This window comes from Vigna radiata, chromosome 5 (genome assembly GCF_000741045.1).
Source record: "Vigna radiata var. radiata cultivar VC1973A chromosome 5, Vradiata_ver6, whole genome shotgun sequence".
Classification (NCBI taxonomy): Eukaryota; Viridiplantae; Streptophyta; class Magnoliopsida; order Fabales; family Fabaceae; genus Vigna; species Vigna radiata.
Window position 1 is genome coordinate 26,251,401 of NC_028355.1, and position 26,603 is coordinate 26,278,003.

Here is a 26,603-nt window from a genome sequence, read left to right on the forward strand (position 1 = left end):
TTAGTTAAAAATGAGAAATTGTCACTTACTTTTTAAAATAATTAAAATTTAAATGAATTTAATATTATCTTACTTTAGGATCATTGACTTATTTGACTTTTATTTCAATATTTGTTGTGCTAGTAAATACAAAACCAAAACCAAGTATATTCTTTCCTCTTACAATTAGAACTATATATGTTTTCTACTAGAAACATTTTATAATAAAATTATATTTATAAATTAGTTACTAACATTTAATCTTGTGAATGATTCCACAGTGCTCTGTACAGTGGTGAACAAAAATTGAAAATAATAAAAAATAAAAAATGTTGTAATTGAATGAAAAACAATTTCTGGATGGATATAGAATGATAGCATCTGAGTATTTCCTTTTTCCATTTTATGGATGGAATAAAGGAGCATTATTTTTCCAAAAGGGGTGAATTTTAGGAAGGAGTTTGAGAGGTTGCAAAAGCATAAAGAAAAAAAAGTGGTATTGATATAGGTGGAACTCTAAATTTAGCAAGCACAGAACTCCAAGAACACTTTATCTTGCCAATCACAACCCAAACAAAACCTAGTTTAAAAGAAAAATTCAGACACACATATTATAAAATAGAATATAAAACCAAAAGTAGGCCTAAAAAAACTGAAAATTATGCCACTTATGTGAAGCAAAGTGTGTTGAGTTTGAAGTCCAAAGCCACCTACATCATCTAACTCTCTTTCTTTCCTTCCTTGTTTCCTTCCTACCCACCTAAGCCAAACGCATTTCTCAAAAATGGAAAAACAGTAAGAGAAAAAAAAAAGAAAAGATCTAAATACAAAAATCTCCTTGTTATAATTTTTCTTTCCCTTTTGTTGAGAACCACTTTTCCTGTTTCTCTCTCTAAAACCCTTTTTCTATCTCTCTAGATTTGGTTTATGATTAGCTTAATTGATGAAGCTTAAGGGATTTCCCTGAGTTCGGCTAATGGATCTACCAATCACAGACCTCGCCACCATTAATTCCGCGTAAAGGAGATCGTCAGCGGTCCAATTTTGGATCAAAGCGGCGCCGTTTCGTCAGTGGCGCGTGCGTATAAATAAGTGGAGAAAAGATAGAGAAAGGATACAGAGAGAGAGAGAAATGAAAATCCCGTGTTGTCCGGTTTGCCAAACGCGTTACAACGAGGAGGAGAGAGTTCCTCTTCTGCTCCAATGCGGCCACGGATACTGCAGAGAGTGTCTCTCTAGAATGTTCGCTCCCTCTTCGGACGCTACGCTGGCGTGTCCCAAGTGCCGACACGTGTCCACCGTGGGGAACTCTGTGCAGGCGCTGCGGAAGAATTACGCGGTGCTCGCGCTGGTCCACTCCACGACTGCCGCCGCCAACGGCGTCGGGGGTGGAGGGGGAGGGGAGAATTTCGACTGGGACTACACCGACGAGGAGGAGGAGGAGGACGCTGGAGGGGAGGAGGATGAGGACGACGAGAAGCGGCGACGGAACAGCCGCGAGTCGCAGGCGTCGAGCTCTGGCGGGTGCGAGCCGGTGATCGAGGTCGGTGGCGGCGCGCACCAGGACCTGAAGTTGGTGCGGCGGATTGGAGAGGGGAGGAGGGCGGGAGTGGAGATGTGGATGGCGGTGATCAGCGGTGGCGGTGGTGTGGAAGGGGGACGGAGGTGCCGCCACAGCGTGGCGGTGAAGAAGGTGACTGTGGTGGAGGGGATGGATTTGGATTGGGTTCAGGGAAAGTTGGAGGATTTGCGCAGGGCTTCGATGTGGTGTAGGAATGTGTGCACTTTCCATGGGACAATGAGGGTGGAGGACAGTTTGTGCCTCGTGATGGATAAGTGCTATGGATCGGTTCAGTCCGAGATGCAGCGCAATGAGGGAAGGCTCACTTTGGAACAAGTCCTAAGGTTTTTTTCTTTTTCTTTTTTTCTTTGTTTACTCTTCTGGTTAATCTTGTTGCCAGAAGTTTGGTTAGTTTGGTTTCTCTTGATTTGTTTTGTGAGTATCCGTGGTTTTAAATTGCGGTTGTTTGATTATTGTTGTTTTAAGTTAAGGTTGCAGCTATAGTTGGGTTGTTTGTTCAATTTGTAGCTGCAGCTTCAAGTGACGTGGTCTGCGTTTTGAAACACTATCAGTATTGTCGCAGTTTGATAGCATTGATATGCAGCAAGGGCATCATTTTGGTTAAAATTTGGGGATAATGTATCAATGTCTAAGTAGGCTGTGCTAAATTATATGCATTCTTGTTGTGATCATCTTTCTGGTTAAAATTTGGAGAAAATGTGATGTTAATATGTCCCTGCCAGTCATTGGCTAACCAGTGTTTGGAGGGAGACGCTATCTTTGTGTTTTTCTTGGCTGCCTATGTACTTTTCTTTTGGTTAGGCAACCAGAGAAATAGTTGAATAATATGTTTATGAAATTGTTTCAGAAAGAATGGGTCAGGTTGATTTAGAACTTTGATTTTTTTGCTTAATATGGACGGGGTATTGATAAAGTCATTTTTGTGGAATGAATAATATCATATTACATTTCAATATCCCTTGGCACTACGGATAATGACGTTACAATTTTTCCAATGTAGATACGGGGCTGACATTGCCCGAGGGGTCGTTGAACTTCATGCTGCAGGCGTTGTTTGCATGAATTTAAAACCATCCAATCTTCTTCTTGACGCAAATGGTCACGCCGTGGTTTCTGATTATGGACTTGCTACAATTCTGAAGAAGCCTTCATGTTGGAAGGCACGACCAGAGTGTGACTCTGTGAAGATCCATTCCTGTATGGAATGTATAATGCTCAGCCCACATTATACAGCACCGGAGGCTTGGGAACCTGTGAAGAAGTCGTTAAATTTGTTTTGGGATGATGGAATAGGTATATCTTCCGAATCAGATGCCTGGAGTTTTGGTTGTACATTGGTGGAGATGTGCACGGGTTCCATTCCGTACGTGGAGCAACTCATTCTTTACTCAACTTTTATTTCTTATGTTCTTCCCTCTTTTTCCAAGTTTCTTAGTGCAAATTCTACATGCAGTTGGGCAGGTTTAAGTGCAGAGGAAATCTATCGAGCTGTTGTTAAAGCTAAGAAACTGCCTCCACAGTATGCTAGTGTGGTTGGAGGTGGAATTCCGAGGGAATTGTGGAAGATGATTGGAGAGTGCTTGCAATTCAAGCCATCTAAAAGGCCTACTTTTAGTGCTATGCTGGCAATATTTCTCCGTCATTTGCAGGAAATACCACGCAGCCCTCCTGCAAGCCCTGATAAGTAAGTCTCTTAAGCTATTATAACCATTATTGCATCTTTCTGTGCTGGTTCTGACAGATTGGGAAGTTAAGACTACTTATGATTTTTAGTATGGAAATGTGAGCTTCATTGGAATGAGCCAGATGGACAGTTGTCGTTGATGTTAAACTAGCAGCATGTCTTATACACTGTTTATACATTTGTGTGAATACAGTGGCTTAGATAATAAGGGCTCTGTATCAAATGTGATCGAGCCTTCACCTGTACCTGAATTGGAAGTTCCTCAGGAAAACCCTAACCATCTTCACCAACTTGTGTCTGAAGGAGATACTGCAGGTGTTAGGTTAGTTGGTGTCACATCACTTCTTGTCTGAGCTAATTTATTCTTAAACTTTATCGTTTAATTTATCTGCATGCATTTCTTGAACAGAGATCTTCTTGCAAAGGCTGTATTAGAAAATGGCAGCAACTACCTAACTTCGTTATTGGAAGCACAAAATGCTCATGGACAAACAGCTCTCCACTTAGCTTGTAGACGGGGCAGTGCAGAACTTGTCGAGACAATTTTGGAGTATAGAGAAGCAAATGTTGATGTATTGGACAAAGATGGAGATCCTCCTCTTGTTTTTGCATTAGCAGCTGGGTCCCTAGAATGTGTTTGTAGCCTTATGAAAAGAAATGCTAATGTGCAGTCAAGATTGAGAGACGGTATTGGTCCATCTGTAGCTCACGTTTGTGCCTATCATGGCCAGCCAGATTGTATGCGAGTATGTTTTTAACATAAATTATACTTAGAAGTTTCTTCTTCACTAGAACTGTATTCATCTAGAATTTTTGTTGAGCAATAACAGGAATTACTATTAGCCGGAGCTGATCCTAATGCGGTGGATGAAGAAGGTGAATCTGTTCTGCATAGAGCAATTTCCAAGAAGTACACGGACTGTGCACTTGTAATATTGGAGAATGGAGGATGTAAATCAATGTCCATCGTGAATTCAAAGAACCTGACGTGAGTATTGACAGATATTTCTATATAATTAGATTTTTTTTTCCATGTGTGTCAATCGGTATATATAGGTATGATATTGTGATCTTAATTAACTATTGTGAAATGCAGCCACAGCTTATTTATTATTATTTATTACACAGGAAAGAAACAGTTCTGCCGAAGCTGTCATTTTGTCATCTTTTTAATTTCACATTTATTGCCGTCTTCATGTCCTGTTCACTCCTTAACTTGGGGTATCACTTTCATGTTTAAAGATGCAGCTCAGCCTGTTGAGTTGCTATGAAGTATGAATTACTGTATTATTACTTTTTCTTATTCTTAGACACATCTATAGTTGTAAACATTTAAGGATGGGAATAGGAGAGTGACATTTTTTGTATGTCCATGCTATGTCTAAGCTGCATCTTTAGTTCAATTTGTAATTTGAAGTTGATTGAAGGAAGTGTGCTTGTTCCCTAAAATGCTGTTGGATTTTGTGCATGTTTTTGGATTTTACTTGGGATTTTATGCATAAATAGTTGGATTTGATTTTGCATCTTTGGATGATACTTTTTCTTTTTACTTTACGGTACAATATTTTTAAACTATCATTATTTGCCAATGGACCATTATTGAAAAACCAAAAAGGAGAGAAAGTGAGTTATTCTTGTTTTGAGTTTTGAATCTGACAGTGTAAATACTTCGTAGGAACTCAGCCTGTTTAGTTGCAATGAAGTATGAATTACTGTTTCATTATTTTTTCTTATTCTTAGACACATCTATAGTTGTAGACATTTAAGGAGCGGAACAGGGATTTTTTTTTTTACGTCTAATCTGCATCTTTAGTTCAATTAATGATTTGAAGTTGACGGAGCAAAACTTGCTTGTTACGGAAAATGCTGTTGGATTCTATGCATGTGTTTTTGGATTTTACTTGGGCTTTTATGCACGCAGTGTTGGATTTTAAGTTGTATCTTTGGATGATAGCTTTTTCCTTTCACTTTACAGTACAATATTTCTAAACTGTCATTAATTGCCCATGGATCATTATGGGAAAACCAAAAATGAGTGAAAGTGAGCCATTCCTGTTCTGAGCTTGAACCTGGCAGTATAAATACTTCATAGCAACTTTCCACGAAGTATGAATTACTGTATTAATTGTTTTTTCTTATTCTTATACACTTCTATAGCTGTAAACATTTAAGGAGGGGAACAGGATAATGGCTTTTTTTTTTTTTTTTTCTTTTATGTCTATTCTACGCCTAATCTGCATCTTTAGTTCACTTAATGATTTGAAGCTGACTGAGTGAAGCTTGCTTGTTGTTGGATTTTATGCATGTGTTTTTGGTTTTTGCTTGGGCTTTTATGCATGCATTGTTGGATTTTATATTTCATCTTTGGATGATAGCTCTTTGCCTTTCACTTTACAGTACAATATTTCTAAACTATCATTAATTTCCAATGGACCATTATAGGAAAACCAAAAATGAGAGAAAGTGAGTCATTCTTGTTTGGAATTTGAACCTGATAGTATAAATACTTTTTTTATTGGTTCATTATGTAAAAAGGCTTTATACTCTAGGTAACCTGCCAGCTCAGCATAGTTAGTTACCAGAAGCTGCTGTTTTGGTTAAGAATTGGACAGATATTTGTACAATAAATCCTGATCCCTTTAGAGATATAGAAATTTAACAGCAAACTTTTCAGTTTTCTCTAAAACCATACTAATCTCAGAATTCTCCAGAACCAATTCTTGATCCTGATTTGAGTTGTAAAGGAAGTTCCTGAAAAGTTTTCATTTTTAAGTGATAGTTTCTATAAATTAATCCTTACGATGGTTACTGAGAAATTCATTGCAAATTCTGCTAAAATATCAATTATATTTAATCAAGTAAAATATCACTGGATTCAGTCTGTTGTTTTTGCAAAGGACCACTTTAATTTTATCTGATGAACAATATCGCATTGCTTAATTGCTCATCATATTTCTTGGAATTTCAGATTTAAAATTTAGGTTGCTTCTATTTTGAAGTTATAGTATTAGAAAAGAAAATTCTTTTAACATGTCATCTTCTAGATAATTGAACCCCCCATATTGTGAACTGTATCATTTGTGTTAAATTGATATTTTGTCTCACATGCATATATAATAATCCGTTAATAGTACAGTTTTACTCTGGTGTTTCAGACCACTGCACTTGTGTGTGGCAACATGGAATGTTGCTGTTGTGAAGAGATGGGCAGAAGTTGCAACTTCTGATGAGATTGCTGAAGCAATTGACATACCAAGCCCTATTGGCACTGCATTGTGCATGGCAGCTGCTTCTAAGAAAGACCATGAGAAAGGTATCTAAAACTTAATTGTTTGATAATGATTTGAAAATTTGACTATTTTTTCAACTTATTTATTTTACTTGGTGCAACTAGAAATTCTTCAATAATGGATATTATCAATTTCAAATAGTTTAGATAAAAAGGAAGGAGTGTTGAAATTATGGGTTTAGGCATAGATGAAGAGATGAATGAGGGAAAAAAATAATGGAACACGGAGTTGATATTCACGGAGTGTCTGGCAATGTATTGATATTTTTAAAACCTAGAGCACTAACCCTTATTATCGCTTATTGTGATCCTAACTAATTAAGGAAACAAATCATGATGGTAATTTAAAATATGATAAAAAAATTTCATATGTTCTAACCAATAGAATCTCAATTGTAGGAAGATAAGGCCTAACAGATCTGTGAAAACCCTAAGTAGATATTAGCCTGTTTTACATTAGGTGTGGAAGACCTAAAAGTTCTGAAATAACAGAAAAAAAAAATTCAAAAAGAGTTTGTAAAAATTTAGCAAACCTGGCCCCATCTTCAGTGACAACCTTAAAGTAGCCACTGGCTAAGCCTCAAAGGGACATGACGAAGATATTCTATCCCACAAGAAGTACAGAAGGTGCGAGACTGAATCGTGCATTCTACTCCCATGATTAATACACCAAAGAACTTCAGGAACTGCTTATGCCACAAAATTTATACTAGCTATTTATTGACAAAGCCTTGATTAAACTAAATTATTTCAGAGGAAAGGCCTGGACCAATGCTCTCCAATAAACTGTAGTATATTATTCCATGCAATGTTGTTGAATAACCATTATAGTTCTACCATAATGCTATTATTAGAGATATTATCTTTAGTTTATATTTATCTTTTATCTTTAGTTAGTTTGTTTATATTTCTTATTTGTATTTTGGGCTTAGTCCATATTTCTTCTATTATAAATAAAGGATCTATGTGTAAATACAAGGGAGATTAATCCCATATATAATTTTTACTATATTCAACTTGGTATCAGAGCGAATTCTCTTATCCTTTTCTACTCTGTCTTCGTTGCCATTGGTGGGCGGTGGCCGTCGCCACCGGCGGCCCCTTAAAAGTCGATTTTTCAACCTATGTCTTTGTGTCTCCAATTGCTTAGCCAAGTTTAGCTTTTATAATTCTTTCATTCTGTGCTTGTACTCTCTCGTCTAACCTTTCTCCAGTATTTCCAACTTTCCTCTAATAACAGTACATAAGTTGTGCTTCAATCTGTCTTTGATTTTTTTATACCATCTGTCATCCTTATGCTTTGTAAGTTTTAACTGCTGTAATGCTCTTGTTGTGTGTCATTTATTTACAAGTCTCCAAGGACAGTTGGTGGTTAACAACCAAGGAATTTCAACACCAAAGTCATGGGTTGAAGTTGCTCGGGGAGTCTATTTCTAGTGAGATTGAATCAATTTGTTTATTTAGAGTATTATTATAATCATTTAGACTTCGCAACGTATTATTATAATACTCTAAATTCCATGATTTTCCCAAGATTCAACACCAAATTCTTCCGCACACTTATTTCACTTGAAGAGTTCGAACAGACAAATTTGTTTATTTAGAGTATAATAATAATACGTTGTGAAGTCTATCAATTTGCTAATCGATGATCACCAAAAGGATTTGTTTCCTAATTTCATTTGGTATCCTTATTAATTAGGGGATAGGTAGGAGTCTTATTGTACTTGTGAGATTTGGTCTTTAGTTGTAGTACAACTTATGTGCGTGTCCTAACTCTGCACAAACCAATTTTAATTCTTTGTATGCCCACATCATATCAAATTATTATCATTTTATATAAAAATATAAAAAATAGAGAAAAAACTACAAAAGTTCATTTTTTTTTCTAATTTAAAAGCTGTAGTAGCCATGGCAGTAATGGTGAAGACAATTATGAAAAAGGAGACGAATAAATGTAAAATATAAGATTAGAATACCCTAGAGTCTAACTCATGCCCCAGCCCAAACATTAAAATATGACGGCCCACCCTAAATATCCGAAATGGTTGTCTTTTCTCAAACAACTAGCAAAAACCGCTAGCAGTGACTTGTCCTGTCATCTCCAGTGTGTTCTTCCCGCGACCAGCCAGCAATGAGACTCAAGATCTTTGGTGTCTATCCTTCTTCTTCACCCCCAGTCTTGCTATTTTGCATGGTTTCTCTGACTCATCCTTTCGTGTTGCCTCTCTTTCTGACTAAACCAGTCAATGTCCTATTCTTTTTTGCTATGCTCTGACTTTTCTGAAAATTCCTCTGCACTGCAATTCTATCTCTGCAATTAAATACAAAAATGCATGTTCTCTGTATTTCTCCCATTATCTGTATTGCCATCTGCCATATTTACATTGTGGATCTATTGCTGGTCATCATAGCCTGTTATCTGCCATTGATAACACCTCGTCAAATTAATTTTTCAAATTTGGGAGTTAATACACGGGTATTTTTAATATCATTTATGCTATTCATTCTCTTCATTGACATAATTGAATTCTCTGATCTTGTTTGTCTGTGCCAAATGTAGAGGGCAGAGAACTGGTGCAGATACTGCTTGCAGCTGGAGCTGATCCCTCTGCTCAAGATTCACAAAATGGGAGGACAGCATTGCATACAGCTGCTATGACTAATGATGTCGACTTGGTTCAGGTAAGGAATGAGCTTCTTGATGACAATGATTGAGCCTCTTGGTTATGATGTAGTGTTTGTAAATATATTTTTTGGTGCTAAAATATACATATTTTGTACTTCATGTTATTATGTGTTGGGTGTTTTGAGTAGGTTATTCTGGCTGCTGGGGTTGATGTGAACATTCGCAATGTGCACAACAGTATTCCTCTTCACTTGGCCTTAGCTAGGGGTGCTAAGGCATGTGTTGGACTGCTTCTAGCTGCTGGAGCAGATTATAATTTGCAGGTTTTCATTCAAGTTCTCATCTTCCTGTTTGATCATTTACAATTATAACTAGGTACTGTTGTACTTGTCCGTTAGTTTTTTTTTTTTTTTTTTTTTTTTTTTTTTTTTTTTTTTGTAAGATGAGGAGAATGGGAGCATACCATTTTAATGTAGAAATTTCAACCTCTGGCAGCATATTGAGTATGTTGTTAAGTCTTGTTTCACCCCGATTTCTCATATAGTTCATATAACTTTCTATTTTCTACCTTAAGTCTTTATCGCATGATATATAGTTTGCTGAGTTCAGTATCTGATGTAGTCATTCTTTATTATTGAGTAATCCAAGCTTAATGATGTTGATACCTGTAAAGGTGGTTGAGGGGCTAACAAATCTAAGGAATGTGATTCCTATTACAAATCAACAGATTAAATAAACTGGAGAAGACAGAATATAATTGACTTTTATTCTTGGGCGTGTGATTGTTTCCATTACATTAAGTCTGTCTTTGTGAATCTTTTTAATTTGTTGTGCTCTTTATTTTTATATATATTTGAACGGTTTGCACTGGATTTTATGGTGAACCCTAAAAGTGTGCGACTAGTGTTTAACTTATAACAAAAGCACATATTTTTGGCTTCAATTTGTTTACTTAGCAGAAATAATTGGAAGTTGACATGTTCCCTGTAGTTTGGAAGGAATCTTTACCATTTTGTCCTGGCCATTTAATGTTCTAATATAACTGTCAGGATGACGACGGTGACAATGCTTTCCATATAGCAGCTGAGACAGCAAAAATGATTCGTGAAAATATGAACTGGCTTATTATTATGCTAATGAATCCTGATGCTGATATTGAAGTCAGAAACCACAGGTAAAGGCACTTCGTTAAGTTGTAATTATTATTTTTTGAACATCATACTTATTTGTAAAATTATTGTCATAACTTTGAAACTGCAACTAACTGTTTCATGTTAGTCCTATTTAACTGATTATCCCGTGACTGATGGGGTTATGTTTTTGTGATAGTGGCAAGACGCTACGTGACATTTTGGAGGCGCTCCCCCGAGAATGGATATCCGAAGATCTGATGGAAGCACTCTCAAATAGGGGAGTTCATTTGTCTCCTACATCGTGAGTGGAAGACATCATTATATGCTAGCTTTAAGTTTTGAGATTTATTGTATTCCCATATTTGAGTAATATGTTTAAAATTTTGTTTATTGATGACCATATAGATTTGAAGTGGGAGAGTGGGTGAAGTTTAAAAAATCTGTCACAACTCCAACACATGGATGGCAAGGTGCTAATCCACAAAGTGTTGGTTTTGTGCAAAGTGTTCCAGACAAAGATAATCTCGTTGTTTCATTTTGTTCTGGAGAGGTTCATCTTCTGGCAAATGAAGTTATAAAAGTCATTCCATTGGACAGGGGACAACATGTACAACTGAAAGAAGATGTAAAAGAGCCTAGGTATAATTTTACATGACTGTGACACTTTCTTTTCTTAATTTTTTGTATGGTAGGGCTTCTTTATATTTGATGTCAATTAGATACATTTGGTATATGGGTTTGGGCCGTTCTTATGTAATGCTTTATACTTAAGATTAAAAAAGTGAGAAATATATATTTTAGAGGGCTTGAAAGACCTCTCTTATGATCTTCTATTTATAATGATAGAAATATGATACAATGAGAAGATGAAAGATCGAAGACTGCACTAGAATCCTAGGTACAACTCATAGGTATAACAGGAACCCAACATAACTACTTTCTACCCAAATATTAATACTTATGCTAGCAATATGAATATATTGTCCTCAGCTGTGCTAATTGGAAAATCAAGAGGAGGATTATATCTCTTAAATGTATACTATTTTTTCCTTCGTAGTATCTAGAGCCTATTCCTCTGAGTGGTGTCTTCTTTGTGAACCCATTGTTTATCAATGTCAAAATTTGCCTTGCACACCTTCTGTGTCTCGGCCCTGCCATCACCATTTTGACCAGCGACCACACCTTGCCATTGTGCTGCTAACATGGTCACAACGTCGTGGTCTTGTGCCAATTGTGGATGTGTTTTTCTCTCTCTAAGTCTAGTGCTTCTCTCTCCTCCACTTGCCCTTAGTGACTTTGAGCATTGGTCAGTGTGAATATGCTATTTTTACTATGTCAATGTCCCACTCTCCATTGACTACTTAGATGGCAACAATTATGACATTTGGACATCTGATATCAAACTTTTGCTTAAGGGATAAGGTTATATTGGCTATCTTACCTAAACAACGGACTCCATTGATTAAAAGATCGCTCTCATTGGTCCAAAGTTGATTTTGGAGTTTGTAGTCTTCTAAAGTTGACATTTCATCCTTCCCTGAGGCAAATATTTTGTGCCCATGAGACATGTGGTGGGGTTTGGGAATAGGCTTGAGTGTTTTACACCAATGATACTCAATATCTTTATGGCATTTTTTGAAATCTCGAGTACCATCGCTCCTAGATGCTTTGATGGCTGTGTACTTAGGCAAAGTTCATGGTCTCCTACATGACTTCAACGAACTGTTGCCCCTTGCTGCCACTCTTGTCTAGGAACTTGAGTAACGCCAAACCTTCTTTATGTTAATGGCCTTGTATGGGCTTCTTGATTAGCATTAGTCAATTCTTGATCAAATTTTGAGTTCTACTATACCCACATTGAACTTGCTTGGTCCATTTTATTGCATGTGTTGGGTTGGATAGCCCTTGACATACCTTTAGCTATCCCTCCTAGTGATTCCTTGGCTTTAGTATTTCAATGTGATGATCGTAATTGCTCTCACTTGGTAATCGCCCTCACTTGTGCTACACAATAGATCAATTTTATTCATTGTATGGTTGCTCCCTTAGTTTATTGTTGGTGGACATACAACATTTGTGCCCACTGCTTTTGGCGACACCCCTTTTGATGCTTCTCGACCTTTGGCTTGTTTCCATGACTTCCTCAAAACGGTATGAGGAAGATCAAACCTCTAGTTCTACTACTTTTGTTCCCCACATAGGCATTTCATTTGCTGGTCTCACTCGCTCCACCTCCCTTGGTCCTTCGGTTTGGGCTTTGGTGCCATTGGTCAATCTCTAGTATCAAGTCTTTCCTCTTCTGGTTATTAACCTTCCATCAGTATGGCTAATGGCTTTTGAGCCTTGTCTTATGTTGATACAATTCACCTCCCTTCTCTATCCATTAGCAATATACTTTATATCCCTATGTCTATTTAAATTATCATCCCGTAGTTGTATCACCTGCTCCCTTGATTATATTATCTCTTTTACTAGACTACACCCTTGCATATTGGAGTTCGGGTTGGATGATTAGCATCAAAAGCGAGTCTTATGCTCTCTATCAACTTAGGACTTCTACTCATGCAAGCTTTGTGGTGGATACCCCTTCTTTCATCCATGGTCAATTAGGTCATCCTAGCTTTGCTAAGCTACAACATAATGTGAGTCTTGTCAATTATGCAAACATAGTTAGTTGTAGCTCTTTTACTAGTAGTGTCCCCACTAGAACTTTGTCTCCTTTTGCTTTAGTCCACTCAAATATGTGGGACTCGAGCCGTGTTACATTCATTTTAGGATTTCCATATTTTGTAACATCTATTGATGATTATTCTCAAAGTACTTTGTTGTTCTTAATGAAAATCATTGAGTTGTTTTCCATATTTCAATCTTTTTATAATGAAGTTATAAACTAGTTTAGTATTTCTATTTGTAATATTTTGTATTGATAACACTCCTGAGTACCTCTCCCATTCTTTTTAGACATTCATGGCTTCCCATAGTGTTTTTCATCAAACCTTATGTGCCTATTTCTACAAAATGGAGCGCCAAAGTGCAAGAATAACCCCTTTCTTTTTCATGGTTGTGTTCCTCGATAATTTTAGGGTGATGTTTAACGGTGTGCTATCTTATCATTCACATGCCACCTTTTGTTCTTATTAACCAAATACCTCACTCTATTTTTGTTTTCTCATCAATCTCCCCACCCTTTAACTCCTCGTGTTTTTGGGTTCACCTTTTTGTTCATAATCCCAATTTTGATCTTAATAAACTATTGGCTAGGTCTCATAAGTATGTCTTCTTAGGCTACCCTTGGTATCATAAAGGATATAAGTGTTTCTCACCCCCTTTTGTTATTTGATTTCAACTGATGTCACCTTTGAGTCTTCTTCCCACTTTGCAAAGATTCCCTTATGAGAGTTTCCAAGCCCCTTTTACAAACCCCATTGCCTTTGATCCCATAGACATATTTTGTGTAATGTTAAATCCATCAACTTAGCCTCCTCTCCAAGTTTATCATTGGAGGCAACACTTTCCTATTGGGGCACCTATTGATATACTTCAATGCCAACTCTTTTTCTCCTCTGGTTATGCCTATTGAACATGATCTACTAATAATCCTTCCCCTCATTATCCCGCCTTTGATTATCATTGGTTGTCTCCATCCCATTACATTCGTCTCTCTTTCATTTCTTACGTGTTTAATCCTAAAAGTGTAGGTGATGCCTTCACCCACTCTTGTTGGAGACAAACTATGCTGGATAGTGCTGTCAAAATGGGTTAAACCCGCAGGCCAACCCGCTCCACCAAGGGTTTGAGCCGGGTTGGGTTTGAATTTTTTTATACGGGCCAATTTTCAGCCCGACTCACTTAGAACCCAGTTCACCTAGGTTGAACCCGTGGTAAGCTAGGTTGGCTCACCAACCCACCTAGTTTAATTTAATTATTTATTATTTTATGTTTCAATATTATTAGTTAACATTTTTTTTTATTCTATTGTAAATGGGGAGTAAAGAAAAAGATGTTTCAAGATAGCAAAATATTATAAATTTATCCATTCAAAACTCTAATTTTATAAATGGATAAATGACACAACAATTATCAATATTATAAACTTATTTATTCGCTTTTTGGATTTGCTTTTGGATTACATTTGAGTTTTATGTTAATTTTTTTTATTTTGAATTGTCTTTGGAGTTTAACATCATTTTAGAGTTAGATTATTTAAATTTGAATTACAAAAAAATTGTATTAAGTGAGCCAATGAGCCAACCCGTTTAACCCATCAACCCATGGTGGGTAGGGCAGGGTTCGAATTTCTTCGACTCGTTAATAAATAAGTCGGGTTGGGTTGACTCACTAAGCTAACCTGTGGTGAGTTGGACTGGATTGGGCAGAGTGACCCGTTTTGACAGCACTAATGTTGGATGAACTGTGTGCTCTTTAGAATAGTGCTATATGGAATCTTGCTCTTTTGTTTCTTGGGAAGTCAATTGTTGGTTTTAGGTAGGTTTTTGCAATCAAAGATGGCCTTGCCTCTGTTATATCTTTCTTAGCCATGGATGCACTTTGATGTTGGCCCTTCTACTAGTTAAATGTTAAAAATGCCTTTCTACATGACGATTTATGAGAGGAAATATATATGAACCAACTATTTCGGTTTGTTTCTAAGGGAAGTCATTTGGTTAAGTATGTCGAGTCCACAAATCTTTGTATGATCTTAAACAATCTCCCAGGGCATGGTGTGGTAGATTCAAGATAGTTGTCCAATGATTTGGTATGACTTAAAGCAAACTTGACCATTTTGTGTTTTTATCATCATTTGACCGTTGGGTCTATCTACTTAATGGTGTGTATTAATGACATTGTTCTTGTAGGTAGTTATACAAATGGGCTGAAATTTGGGGGAAGTTATACAAATGTGTCTCATTTGTGATACCAAACTGCTCTTCATACTGTCTCAAATCTAGTATCTCATGAGAGGACCAAACATATTGAGATGGATTGTTGCTTCATTTGACAAAAAAATTTTATATGGAGACATTATTACTCATTTTCTTGATTCCAATGATCAATTAGCAAATATCTTCACTAAACCATCGTATGGCCCTAGGATTGATTATATATGGCTTGGAACATTGCTTCAACCTCTTATTTTTAAGCAATCCATGGAAAAACTTACTGCTGAAAACAACATTAGACGAGCAGCAAGGGGGCATTGACATGTTTCTGTTTGATCCAGGTGGATTAAAGGCTATTTTTCATAGACAAGATGGGTTGGTTTGATCGTCATGCTTCAACTAGTTAGAACCAAGAGGGAACCTTTTTGCAACAACCAAATGCTCTTCACCTTGGTTGTAGGGATGGTTAACACACACATAGGTCTCCACAGTGCTAAGATATTGTCTATTCTGGGTCAAGTCCTTACGGATTTGCTTTTGGTAACCATTCCAAAAGGTCTCTTACCAATAGAGGTATCTTATGTGTATAAAAATCCATTTCCATCGATTGTTTTATCCGGTATGAGACTTTGTTTGTATCCTAACATTGGTCACCCGTGTTAGTAGTTGGTTATGTTAGTTTAAGAAATACAAGGGGTTATGCTACTGGAGCTGCAATTGATTTGGCCCATTGAGGGAGGGTTTATCTTATAGACCTGTAGTTGTATTTAAATAGGAAGAGGGGTTGAGAGGGATTTCATCTTGTCATTTGAGAGGATTGTTGCCTTTGGGCACTAGGATATGCAGATCCTCGAAGTTCTGCAATTATACTGTAATCAAGGGAATTTTCCCTTTCTCTATAAATCTGATTCAGTTCATATCATTTGATTGGAGTGCCTAATTAGTTTGGGGTCATCATGCTACTATTTAAATCTTACTGTTTGGTGGACTTATCATACTGTTTTATTTATTCTCTATTCAAGGCTTTTATTTACAAGAAAGGAAATGATTGTGTAGAAGACAACCTTGTGCATGACATGCTTGCAATCCTTGATGATTTTGCGATAGTGTTTTAATATTTATTACTTTATGTCTATTTTAGATTCGGTTGGCGTGGGCAGTCACGTGACAGCATTGGGACAGTATTATGTGTTGATGATGATGGAATTCTCCGTGTTGGGTTTCCCGGAGCATCTAGAGGATGGAAGGCTGACCCAGCAGAGATGGAACGTGTTGAAGAATTCAAGGTTGGAGACTGGGTTCGCATTCGTCCAACTCTTACATCTGCAAAGCATGGACTAGGATCTGTGACTCCAGGAAGCATTGGCATTGTATATTGTATACGGCCAGACAGCAGTCTGTTAGTAGAACTGAGTTATCTTCCAAATCCATGGCATTGTGAGCCAGAGGAGGTTGAGCATGTTGCTCCTTTTAGGGTAAGAGAAAACGCAGATAACTTTCATTCTATTGCGTTTATTTGTCTCATGTCTTGATTATATGACTTTAACAAATTTGTCTTACAGATTGGTGATCGGGTATGCGTGAAACGGTCTGTTGCAGAACCTAGATATGCTTGGGGTGGTGAGACACATCATAGTGTTGGAAGAATAAGCGAGATTGAGAATGATGGTCTCTTAATTATAGAAATACCAAATCGACCCATACCATGGCAAGCTGATCCCTCGGATATGGAGAAGGTGGAAGATTTCAAGGTAATCATTTCCATTGAAGTGGAATTATTTGATAGTTTTGTTCGTTCTTTCTATACATTTAATGTAAGATGTCTTATTGCGTAGCCCTATTTAATTATTCATTTGGCCAAAGCAGGTTGGAGATTGGGTAAGAGTGAAAGCTTCAGTGTCTTCTCCAAAATATGGATGGGAAGATATTACAAGGAATAGCATTGGTGTAATTCATGGCCTCGATGAGGATGGTGATATGATTGTTGCTTTTTGCTTCAGAAGTAAGCCTTTCTCTTGCTCAGTCACTGATGTGGAGAAAGTTCCTCCATTTGAGGTGGGACAAGAAATTCATGTGATTGCATCAGTTACTCAGCCTCGTCTTGGGTGGTCAAATGAATCACCAGCTACCGTTGGAAAAGTAGTGAGAATAGACATGGATGGTGCTCTCAATGTAAGTTTAATCTGTATTTTATAGATATTATGCATGATTCTACGACTTGAATGACTTTAAGCTAACTATAACATCTGAAGTGTCTTCCATAACTACATTGCTACACCGGACCTAATACTGTTTTCTTTAACACTGTTATGTAGTGATACTGTGTTGTGTGAAGTTTATAACACTGTATAAATATGCCTAGAAAATAGGCTTCATCTGCGGTGATTTTGCTGTCTTTGTGGCAGAAATTAAATTTTACAGAAAAGCTTTGAACAAGCCCAGCTGTAACATGAAATTCTATCTTTTTTATCAGTATCTATATGGCTGGTTTAAACTTAAGAAGTGATGCCAACAAATTTCAGTAACTGGTTGACTATTATTAAAATATTATAATATTAAATGAGTAAGCAACTATTAATTGTCCAAGTTTATCCGCCTGGTGGACTGGGTATCAGAATTTGCTTGTCATGGCTGTAGTTTCTAAAATAATGGTGAGATGGTGCTTGACAAAAAACAAGTGTGCAAATGTCATTTTAAGAAAACCACCTCGTTTTTAGCTGTGTTGTAGTCCCTGCCGTATGAGAAAATTAGACTAAAGTATTGACCGCTGTGATTTAGTCAACAATTGTATTAGTGATTTCATCTTGATAATTAATATGTAAGAATTGATTTTGCTGGTTTCTTTGTAGGTGAGGGTCACTGGTAGGCAGAGCTTGTGGAAAGTTTCTCCTGGAGATGCAGAGCGGCTTCCAGGATTTGAAGTTGGGGATTGGGTTCGCTCAAAACCAAGCCTTGGAACCAGACCAAGCTATGACTGGAATAGTGTTGGGAGAGAAAGTTTAGCTGTTGTGCATAGCGTACAGGATTCTGGATACTTGGAGTTGGCTTGCTGTTTTCGCAAAGGGAAGTGGATCACTCATTATACAGATGTTGAAAGGGTTCCTAGCTTTAAAGTTGGGCAGTATGTTAGGTTCCGAACTGGTTTGGTTGAACCAAGGTGGGGCTGGAGAGGAGCTCGGCCTGAATCTCAAGGGGTTATAACCAGTATTCATGCTGATGGAGAAGTCAGGGTCGCATTTTTTGGTCTTCCAGAACTGTGGAGAGGAGATCCTTCAGACCTTGAGATCGAACAAATATTTGAAGTGGGAGAGTGGGTGAGGTTGACAGAAAATGCAAATAATTGGAAATCAATTGGACCAGGTAGTGTTGGTGTGGTTCAAGGAATAGGGTATGAAGGAGATGAATTGGACAGAAGCATTTTTGTTGGATTTTGTGGGGAACAGGAAAAGTGGGTAGGACCTACTTCACATCTTGAAAGATTTGACAAACTCTTTGTTGGACAGAAGGTTAGAGTGAAACAATATGTGAAGCAACCAAGATTTGGATGGTCAGGGCATACCCATGCTAGTCTTGGGACCATACAGGCTATTGATGCTGATGGAAAGCTTCGAATATACACACCAGCAGGATCCAGAACATGGATGTTGGACCCATCAGAAGTGGAGGTGATAGAAGAGAAGGAGCTCTGTATTGGTGACTGGGTGAGGGTTAAAGCTTCGGTTTCAACCCCAACACACCATTGGGGTGAAGTGAGTCATTCAAGCATTGGAGTTGTGCATAGAATGGAAGATGAAGATCTTTGGGTGGCTTTCTGTTTCATGGAGAGGCTATGGCTTTGTAAGGCTTGGGAAATGGAACGGGTTAGGCCATTTAAAGTGGGTGACAAGGTAAGGATCAGAGATGGACTGGTGAACCCACGTTGGGGATGGGGAATGGAGACTCATGCTAGCAAGGGAGAGGTTGTAGGGGTAGATGCAAATGGAAAACTAAGAATAAAATTCCGGTGGAGGGAAGGGAGGCCATGGATAGGAGATCCTGCTGATCTTGCCCTTGATGAAGACTGATCTTGTACAATAACTAAATATTCTAAATTAGCTCTTTAGCCTATGTTTTTCTGGGCTGAGCTTGTGCAAAGTGGAAAGCTTTATGCATTCTGCTACTAGATATTCTCTGAACCATATAACTCCTTTCTCAAGGTTGGAATGCCGTTTGGCCGCATATATTGATGTTAATAAATAGAGTGAAAGAATTGAAGCTGTTGACAGAAGGTGGTGCGGAGATATAAAGGCTCATTTGTATTCATTACTCACAAGTTTGTAGTCCCAGATTTTGAGGTGTATATCATCATCATATGTATGTCTATTGCATATTGTACAAATTGTACTCAACAGTCAACTTAATGCATTTTTTTGACTCACCAGTATGTAGTTGCATAATTCTTATTAAATATAGAATTGATTCCATTATACATCTTGTGTGTTTGTTTCTTATGGTTATGCTTAAATAGTGCTTCAATTCGTTGCTTAGTCAACTCCGTTGTAAATGCCATTATTTATCTCTCTGTATATTGAAGCACACAAGTTTGAAAATAATTTTGCTCTATTCCTCCTTTCATCTTTCACGGTGCCTAATGTGTGTTTAATACGTAATTAGTCTTCAAACAGTCACAAGTTTTAAATTACAAATTTGGGGTTAATCATACTAAAATTATTTTCTCATAAATCCAGTGGTGAATATTAAAGACTAAATATATGTTTAATTAACTTACATGAGAAAATTTAATAAACTTTTTATCCGTAAATATTGTATTGAGCAACAGCCGATTGCAAGGTCATGTGTCTTGTCAATGGACTCTTTACTATAAGCATATATTATAATAAGAAATCTATTATAAAATCTAACTCACATTGCTGAAAGTGTTAGAAATCTAAATATAAATAGAAACACCAATATTAATATAAGAAAGTTGTGTAAAATTATATTCTTGTTATTGTCAAAGGCTTCCTTCTTTTAAAACTCTTCCCAAAATTTCATCATCAAACATTTCTTCTCCTTTCCATTAAGAGGTTTTCGAATTTACTTTCTAGAATAGTTTTGAAAAATAAAAGCCAAAAAGACAATCAACCACTGTCTATGTCAAATTTAGATTCTTTGTTGGGTTTTTTCTTGGTTGTTGTGTCTTTAAAATACAGATAGGTACTGTTTTTGATGTTTTAAAATATATTAAAAAGATTTTTAAAGTACCATCATCAAGATATTTTTAATCTCAGCAGAGAACAGCAAAAAGAAAAAAAAAAAAAAAAACCGGGAATCTGGACTCTGCCTATGTCATCCTGATAGGAAAAATATCTTTGCTATAAGAACTGTCCCTAATATTTTAATGATTGGGCCCTAGTGCAGTCTCGATCCTCCATTGCACTCCTCATGCCATTTACAGAAGCATTCCAGGGCATCCCTCATCCATGCATGCCGGCAGCTTCCCAGTGCCTCAGATACAGCTAACCAACTCCTTTTTCTTGTGCTTTGCTCCGGCCATGACTCAAGTTCCTCTTTCACAAACAATGCAAACATTGCTGCTTTACATAAACCTTCTGGACTGCACTCATCTTGGAGGGTCTTACTCCTAAATTCATAGTACCCAAGAAAATGCTGACACCAAGTAGCCACGATATCAATCATCAAGATGCAATAATCCATTAAATAAAAACTACAAAAATGCAACATAAAAACACCCAACACACTTATATTCAATTAAATCATAAGACTGGCGGATTTCAAGGAACAGAAAGTTAAGAATGAAAGGTTTCAAACCCCGCCAAACTCATCATATATTTTTGCTCAAAAACTGAATGAGTAGCATATGAGAGTCAATGATGTGAGAATATTTTCGTTATTATTTTAGGTACAAATTTTGCTAACTTATACCAGTTCTTACTCGTTACATGTAAATGTGACCTCAACTGGTTTCATATAAATGGAAAGTTACAGCAAATTACTTTTCCTTTTGCAAAATTTTGTTATCATCATCTTCTAGTTTACACATACGATGTGATATCATGATGTGATTTTCACATTAGCTTCCTAGATCCCTCAAAAATATTCACTTTCAACACATCAAAATGTTACAGAAGATAGAATGTGACGGGTTCACTGTTGGGCTTATTGGATCATCAGCTACGAGCTCACAAATAAAGAAGGAAAGTGATAAGGGGGCATAAACAAAAAGAACAGGTTAAGTGATAGTTGAAAAAAATTCTATGAAGAGGAAAAGGTGTCTAGTGATATGTTAAGGAATTTATTAGAAGGAGGAATATTTGGTGGGGCTTAGAAAAGGGTTCTATGATTTCTGTAATTTGTTTGGTTTCTTTTCTATTATTCATCTCTTAGAAGGTTTCTATACTTTGAAGATATTTCTAATTCGGTATCAATATTACTTCTGTTTTACCATTTCTATTCCGGTTCCTATCAGAACATTTAATTAATTCATATATGTGGAGAAGCTTTGCACCATTAGATCTCCTCGAACTCCCGCTTCTTCAATAGCTTCTCTTACAGCAGCCTCCTCAACAGTTTCATCATTCTCCCAACCTCCCTTCAATAGCAAAGCAAAACCACACTAATCAGAAAACGAGATTTCATATCAGGAGCCATTCGAAAAAGAACTTGCAGCTTATGTGAATGACATTAATTTAGAGAAACAGATCCTTGCTACAAATTTGCATGAAATTTATTATGAAGCACTAAAATCTTCATCAACGGGCATACTACGCAATTGAATAAAACTGTCTCATCAATATGTTCAATATAGGTTGTTACAACAGAATTACACTAGTGTCTTGAATTATTCAAGTGTCTATAGATTGGCCTTTAAAGTGTGCAATATAAGGTACACAGTTCTTTGTTTTGTTTAAATTAGGATGAAAGAAACTCCAGAACCTTATTCACTTTGTAATCTTCTTTCAAATCGGTGGAGGAAGATGTGTTTCTGTTTTTCTATCAAAAAATTCTATGCAAAAAAGCAAATTACTTATTTTCAGAAAGTGATTAATGATTAATCATCATCCACATTGGACATATACGAAAAATTTTATAAACTATGTTGAACAAGATAACAAGATCATTCTATTAACTTATCCTTTTAAAACAAGTAGCTAGTGAAAAATTTCGGGATTAAGCTACAGGCAAGTCAAGGTTCTCTTAATGATAGGCAGATGACCTCTTAAAAACATGCAAACTAGTTATAACAGCTACATGTATGCACCAGGTGAGCTAAAACCCTACATGCGCATAACAATAACTGTCTATATTGCATATTAAATGCGTGAAATGGCAAGCCCCGAGGCTATGAACTTTCTTTCCTCCAAGAAGCCATTATGATTATATCAAAGGCAGAAATATAACCAATTAAAATATCCCTATACCAAAAGAGAATGAATGATTAAAAGAAAACAAATACATCAATTTTGGTCAATAATGAGAAGTTTTATGACCATTGCTGTTTATCACAAGAAACCATATGGATTGGCGTTCTCTTGTGCTGCAAGACCGTCCCTGTTAGATAGATAGGCACAAATGTCATTGTGTGGAGACCAGCCATGATAGGTTATTGGGTCCACTAGTTAAAAGATACAACCAATTGTGTCTCTATTTTTCTGAGAGGGATCATATCCAAATTTACTGTACCTGTCGTCCAAAATGTTAAGCCAGGATAAGTACTGCAACAGTCCTTAACAACGAAGGACATTTTGTTTCACAGATAGTTCCTCAACGAATCAATGCATCAGAAAATTCTTCATGAATAATTATAGAAACCGCAGGTGTAAGTTGCAAGTGCAGGGCACTTAGTAATAAATAAATAAAAGCATACAAACGTAGAGTATATTCGTATTCCAAAATCATACCTTCGGAAATAAAAGACCTGGTCCACTGGTTGAATTAATCATAAGCACTTCGACAGTCTTTTCAGAAGAATCCCCACAGCCATTGCCGTCTCTATATCTAAATGGAACACACCTGCAGTACAATTATCATCTATAGATCAGATCAAACCTCTAAGTATATGAATCCAACTTTTCAGACTTCAGGGGTAATTCCTAAGCTAGAAAACTTGGTTAGCATAGTAAAAGCTGCTTCAGCTAAAAAGCCAATAAATTTGGACAACAAACATATCCCTATTCTTTTCTTTTAACTACAAATCTGCGAGTTGATTTTAGTTGGATGGAAATAATATTTTTTAGTGTAAGAAGATATCTTCCATCAAAAATATTAACGGTATAGAAAACAATGTAATGCAACAAAACTAAGTATACTACTTACAAACTGATCTTCAAAATCATCCATAAACATTCAAATCTGGTTAGTTCCGTTTTCCAGGCCATTACTATCACTCTCAAACTGTTCAAGTCTAATTCCTAGAAAAGAAGTCTCAAAAACACAAATTCCTACACACAAGCCTAGATGAAGATTCTAAACTACATTCAAGTCACTAGAGTGCCTTTGCAGAGAGAGAGAGAAAAAAAAAAAAAAAAACCTCCTAAGCTGAGAAAAATAGTAAAAAAAGCACTAGTAAAAGATGCCAAGGCGTCAAAGAATCTTAACCAAAAGGCAGATGTTTGCAGCATGCCATTTTCAATTTCTACAATTCATGCACCGACACATACCATTTCATACAGGACACTACTCCCTCGTTTAACTAGAACAATACATTCTCATATTACAGCCAGAGCACAAAAAATCTGTAATCCATATCAATCCTCGGCAACCAGTTTCCAGTGACCTTAAATCTTAAGACCAAACAATGGTAATTAAGTCAAAATAGGACGAACGAAAATAAATGTTCCCTTATGCAAACCCATAAGTATGCAAATTATACATTCTTATTTTGATAATATACTTTTTAATAGAAAAGAACAAAAAATGCTCATCAAGAAACAACTAATGACATTACGTGAAACAACAAGCAGAAGTCCAGAACCACACCCAAGGGAAAAACAGAACCTTGGCTCAGTACATCGGTTCCACCTAAAACCCCCACAAAATCCTAAGTTCATGAAATATAACCAACAAGACCAAAACTTATTATTTCAAAACTTGGGATCAAACTAAATATAACCCACCCATCTTGTGTTTTTAGTCATCACTTTTAAAATCATAAATGTTCATATCTATACTTTTCAAACACTCGAAGTCTAATCCTCAAATCCAGAAGATAGGACCAAAACTTATAATTTCAAAAAACAGAACTACAATTAAACGCTAACCAGCATTTTGCAAGCAAGACTCTGATCACTCTTCTTCTGAGACAATTTTTTCATGTTAAAACGCTAACCAGCATCCAAATACCCTCCCAAGGAATTATAAAAGTGAAAAAGATATATATTATCAGCATGCAAGAAACTTCTTTTAAAAGTGGTAACACAAGCGGGGATTTTGTCCACATTCATGTAAAGTAACAAAAACAGGTACTACAATAAAGTAACAATTATCATGAAGAAAAGAGTTAACGAAATAATAAAGATATCATTATACACTAAAAACTGTTAATAAAATTGAAATCCTACATCCTATTTAGACATTAGTATAGGATAGTATAGATTAGTATAAAAGTAGAGATGAACTTGCATGGTTTCTCATTTCTAATAAAAATCTGTCTTTATAATACACTTTAGCGAACAATCAACAATACCTTTTTTTTACCAATAAAATTTATCAAAAATAAACTACAAAACTAAGAAAAATATTTATCTGTAAAAAACCTTTTTTTTTTTGCTGTGATTTATAATAATTTTCGAACACCCCACACGAAATGTGTTCAAAATAGTGTGATATGTATAAGAAATAAGTTACCGTGTTCCTTTTAGGTTTGTAATGTAGATATAGAATAAACCACGTTTGCTCATCAATATTAAGTAGAAAAAAAAAAGGAAGAAGAAAATGACGAACCCTGCGATTAGTCGATACCCATGTTCGTATCGCTGCTGATGCCGACCCGTTCGGGCCACCAATTCAGCCATCATAAAACTCAACAACAGCAACTCCCTCTCTCTTTCTCTTTAGATTTGAATCACAAAAGGAAAGAACGATCACAACTCCCCATTGTAGAATCCCTATGCACCCTCCGGCACCAGATTCCCACCTATGCAACCCCTTCCACGAGGCCGCGTTTCATCCGGTACCACCAAACGGCATTGTCGTTCTAAGAGCGAGAAAGAGAAAAAGAGAAGGACTCAGCGGAAAATCATGAAAAGGAGAGCGATTTGATTTTGTGTTGTTTGGAGTGAGAAACTGAAGAAACAGCATGAAGCGATTGTAACGGATCGGATCGGAACTGTCCCCGCCACGTGGATCCTCGTCAGCGTCTGGGTCACACTTACGAGACGCTCTGCTTGATGGACCACTCTGGCCCGATGCATTCGCTTGTCAGATACGGACACGTGGACACAATGGTTTTGAAGGTTCTGATATGGGGAGACCAGCACCACGCGTGGTAGCAGCCGAAGCAGGGAATTGTGTTGGGGTTTTTGATTGATTTGATGGGATAATGAAATATCATGATTCTGTGGGACCGGTTCCTCCTCCGTTCTTAATCAACGGTTTTAATCCACGAGACATTGTAAATTTAATGTTTTGAAACAATGCAAATTTTAATTTATATTTTTTATGTGTAAAAGATATAAGTTGGATTTAAAATCTAATTGTAATTTTTTTTTTGGAATTTAATGCATCAAAAATAGAACATAATAGCCATCACCAAATAAACTTAAACTTGGTGATATCTAAATATCATTATATAAAATATCGAAGAACATTAAAGTAGCGTTATTAGATAACACAAAAAGAAAATTAACATGATCACAAATATTTTTGAATTTAAATGTTCACAAGCAATGAGTTTATTATTGTGAAGAGACTATAAAATAAAAGAACTTGGGTAGCTAAATTAATTGTGTCAAACATTAGAAATTAGACCGATAAAATGAGTATGATTAGTGATGGGATATAGATAATTAAAAGTGTTACCAAAATATTAAAGGAAACAAAAATGTTATTATAAGTAGTGAGTTGTTACACAAAAGTTAATCTTTTTAAAATATTGGGTGTGTGCAAGACATGGTTAAAGTTGAGAGGTTTAGAAAAGATGTGACGGTGTAGGCCTAAGGACCTTGATCTAGAATGTCAGTTTGCTTTGAAGGTCCTGCGAGAAAAGTCCATTGAGATGTGAAATAAGGACAAGAAGGCATGTCCCAAGGAGGGGGAGTCTAACCCTATGGATTCTAATGGACATACTGAGGTGGCTGCCGTGATGGAGAAAGAACTGCTGTAAGAGAGCTAAACGAACCAAATGAAACATTTGAGCAAAAGTCATTGCGTTCATCACGACCACTATAGTGACCTTGATTGTTGTGATTGACTGGACCTAGAATAATT

At 36.6% G+C, this 26,603-nt stretch overlaps 2 protein-coding genes across 3 annotated transcripts; one reads left to right on the top strand and one right to left on the bottom strand.

Moving 5' to 3' along the window:
• The first annotated feature begins 665 nt into the window (after positions 1-665).
• Positions 666-19,646, top strand: LOC106761977 (E3 ubiquitin-protein ligase KEG). The gene is made up of 16 exons (XM_014645627.2): positions 666-1,884; positions 2,562-2,924; positions 3,015-3,245; positions 3,439-3,567; positions 3,655-3,991; positions 4,076-4,233; positions 6,401-6,558; positions 9,098-9,219; positions 9,352-9,486; positions 10,213-10,337; positions 10,493-10,597; positions 10,702-10,935; positions 16,318-16,651; positions 16,739-16,927; positions 17,043-17,348; positions 18,026-19,646. The coding sequence occupies exons 1-16, from the start codon at positions 1,112-1,114 to the stop codon at positions 19,238-19,240; spliced, it is 4,914 nt and encodes a 1,637-aa protein (XP_014501113.1). The 5' UTR covers positions 666-1,111; the 3' UTR covers positions 19,241-19,646.
• A 727-nt stretch (positions 19,647-20,373) lies between these two features.
• Positions 20,374-25,740, bottom strand: LOC106760924 (nudix hydrolase 16, mitochondrial-like). Of its 2 annotated transcripts, none has more exons than XM_014644371.2 (4): positions 25,119-25,740; positions 23,078-23,189; positions 21,685-21,792; positions 20,374-20,825 (listed from the first exon to the last, which is right to left on the bottom strand). In XM_014644371.2, the coding sequence occupies exons 1-4, from the start codon at positions 25,190-25,192 to the stop codon at positions 20,568-20,570; spliced, it is 552 nt and encodes a 183-aa protein (XP_014499857.1). In that variant the 5' UTR covers positions 25,193-25,740; the 3' UTR covers positions 20,374-20,567. The 2 variants fall into 2 exon arrangements, with proteins under 2 accessions (XP_014499857.1, XP_014499858.1); XM_014644372.2 differs by having other exon boundaries at positions 21,685-21,768; positions 25,119-25,711.
• Positions 25,741-26,603: the final 863 nt, after the last annotated feature.

Coding starts and splice junctions, on each gene's coding strand:
- LOC106761977 (XM_014645627.2), top strand. CDS start 1,112: ATGAAAATCCCGTGTTGTCCGGTTTGCCAAACGCGTTACAACGAGGAG. Junction 3,246..3,438: donor CCTCCTGCAAGCCCTGATAA/GTAAGTCTCTTA, acceptor GTGTGAATACAG/TGGCTTAGATAATAAGGGCT. Junction 16,928..17,042: donor AGAAGGTGGAAGATTTCAAG/GTAATCATTTCC, acceptor TGGCCAAAGCAG/GTTGGAGATTGGGTAAGAGT.
- LOC106760924 (XM_014644371.2), bottom strand. CDS start 25,192: ATGATGGCTGAATTGGTGGCCCGAACGGGTCGGCATCAGCAGCGATAC. Junction 23,190..25,118: donor GGGTATCGACTAATCGCAGG/GTTCGTCATTTT, acceptor ATTGTACTGCAG/GTGTGTTCCATTTAGATATA. Junction 20,826..21,684: donor GAGTTCGAGGAGATCTAATG/GTGCAAAGCTTC, acceptor ACTTGGTGTCAG/CATTTTCTTGGGTACTATGA.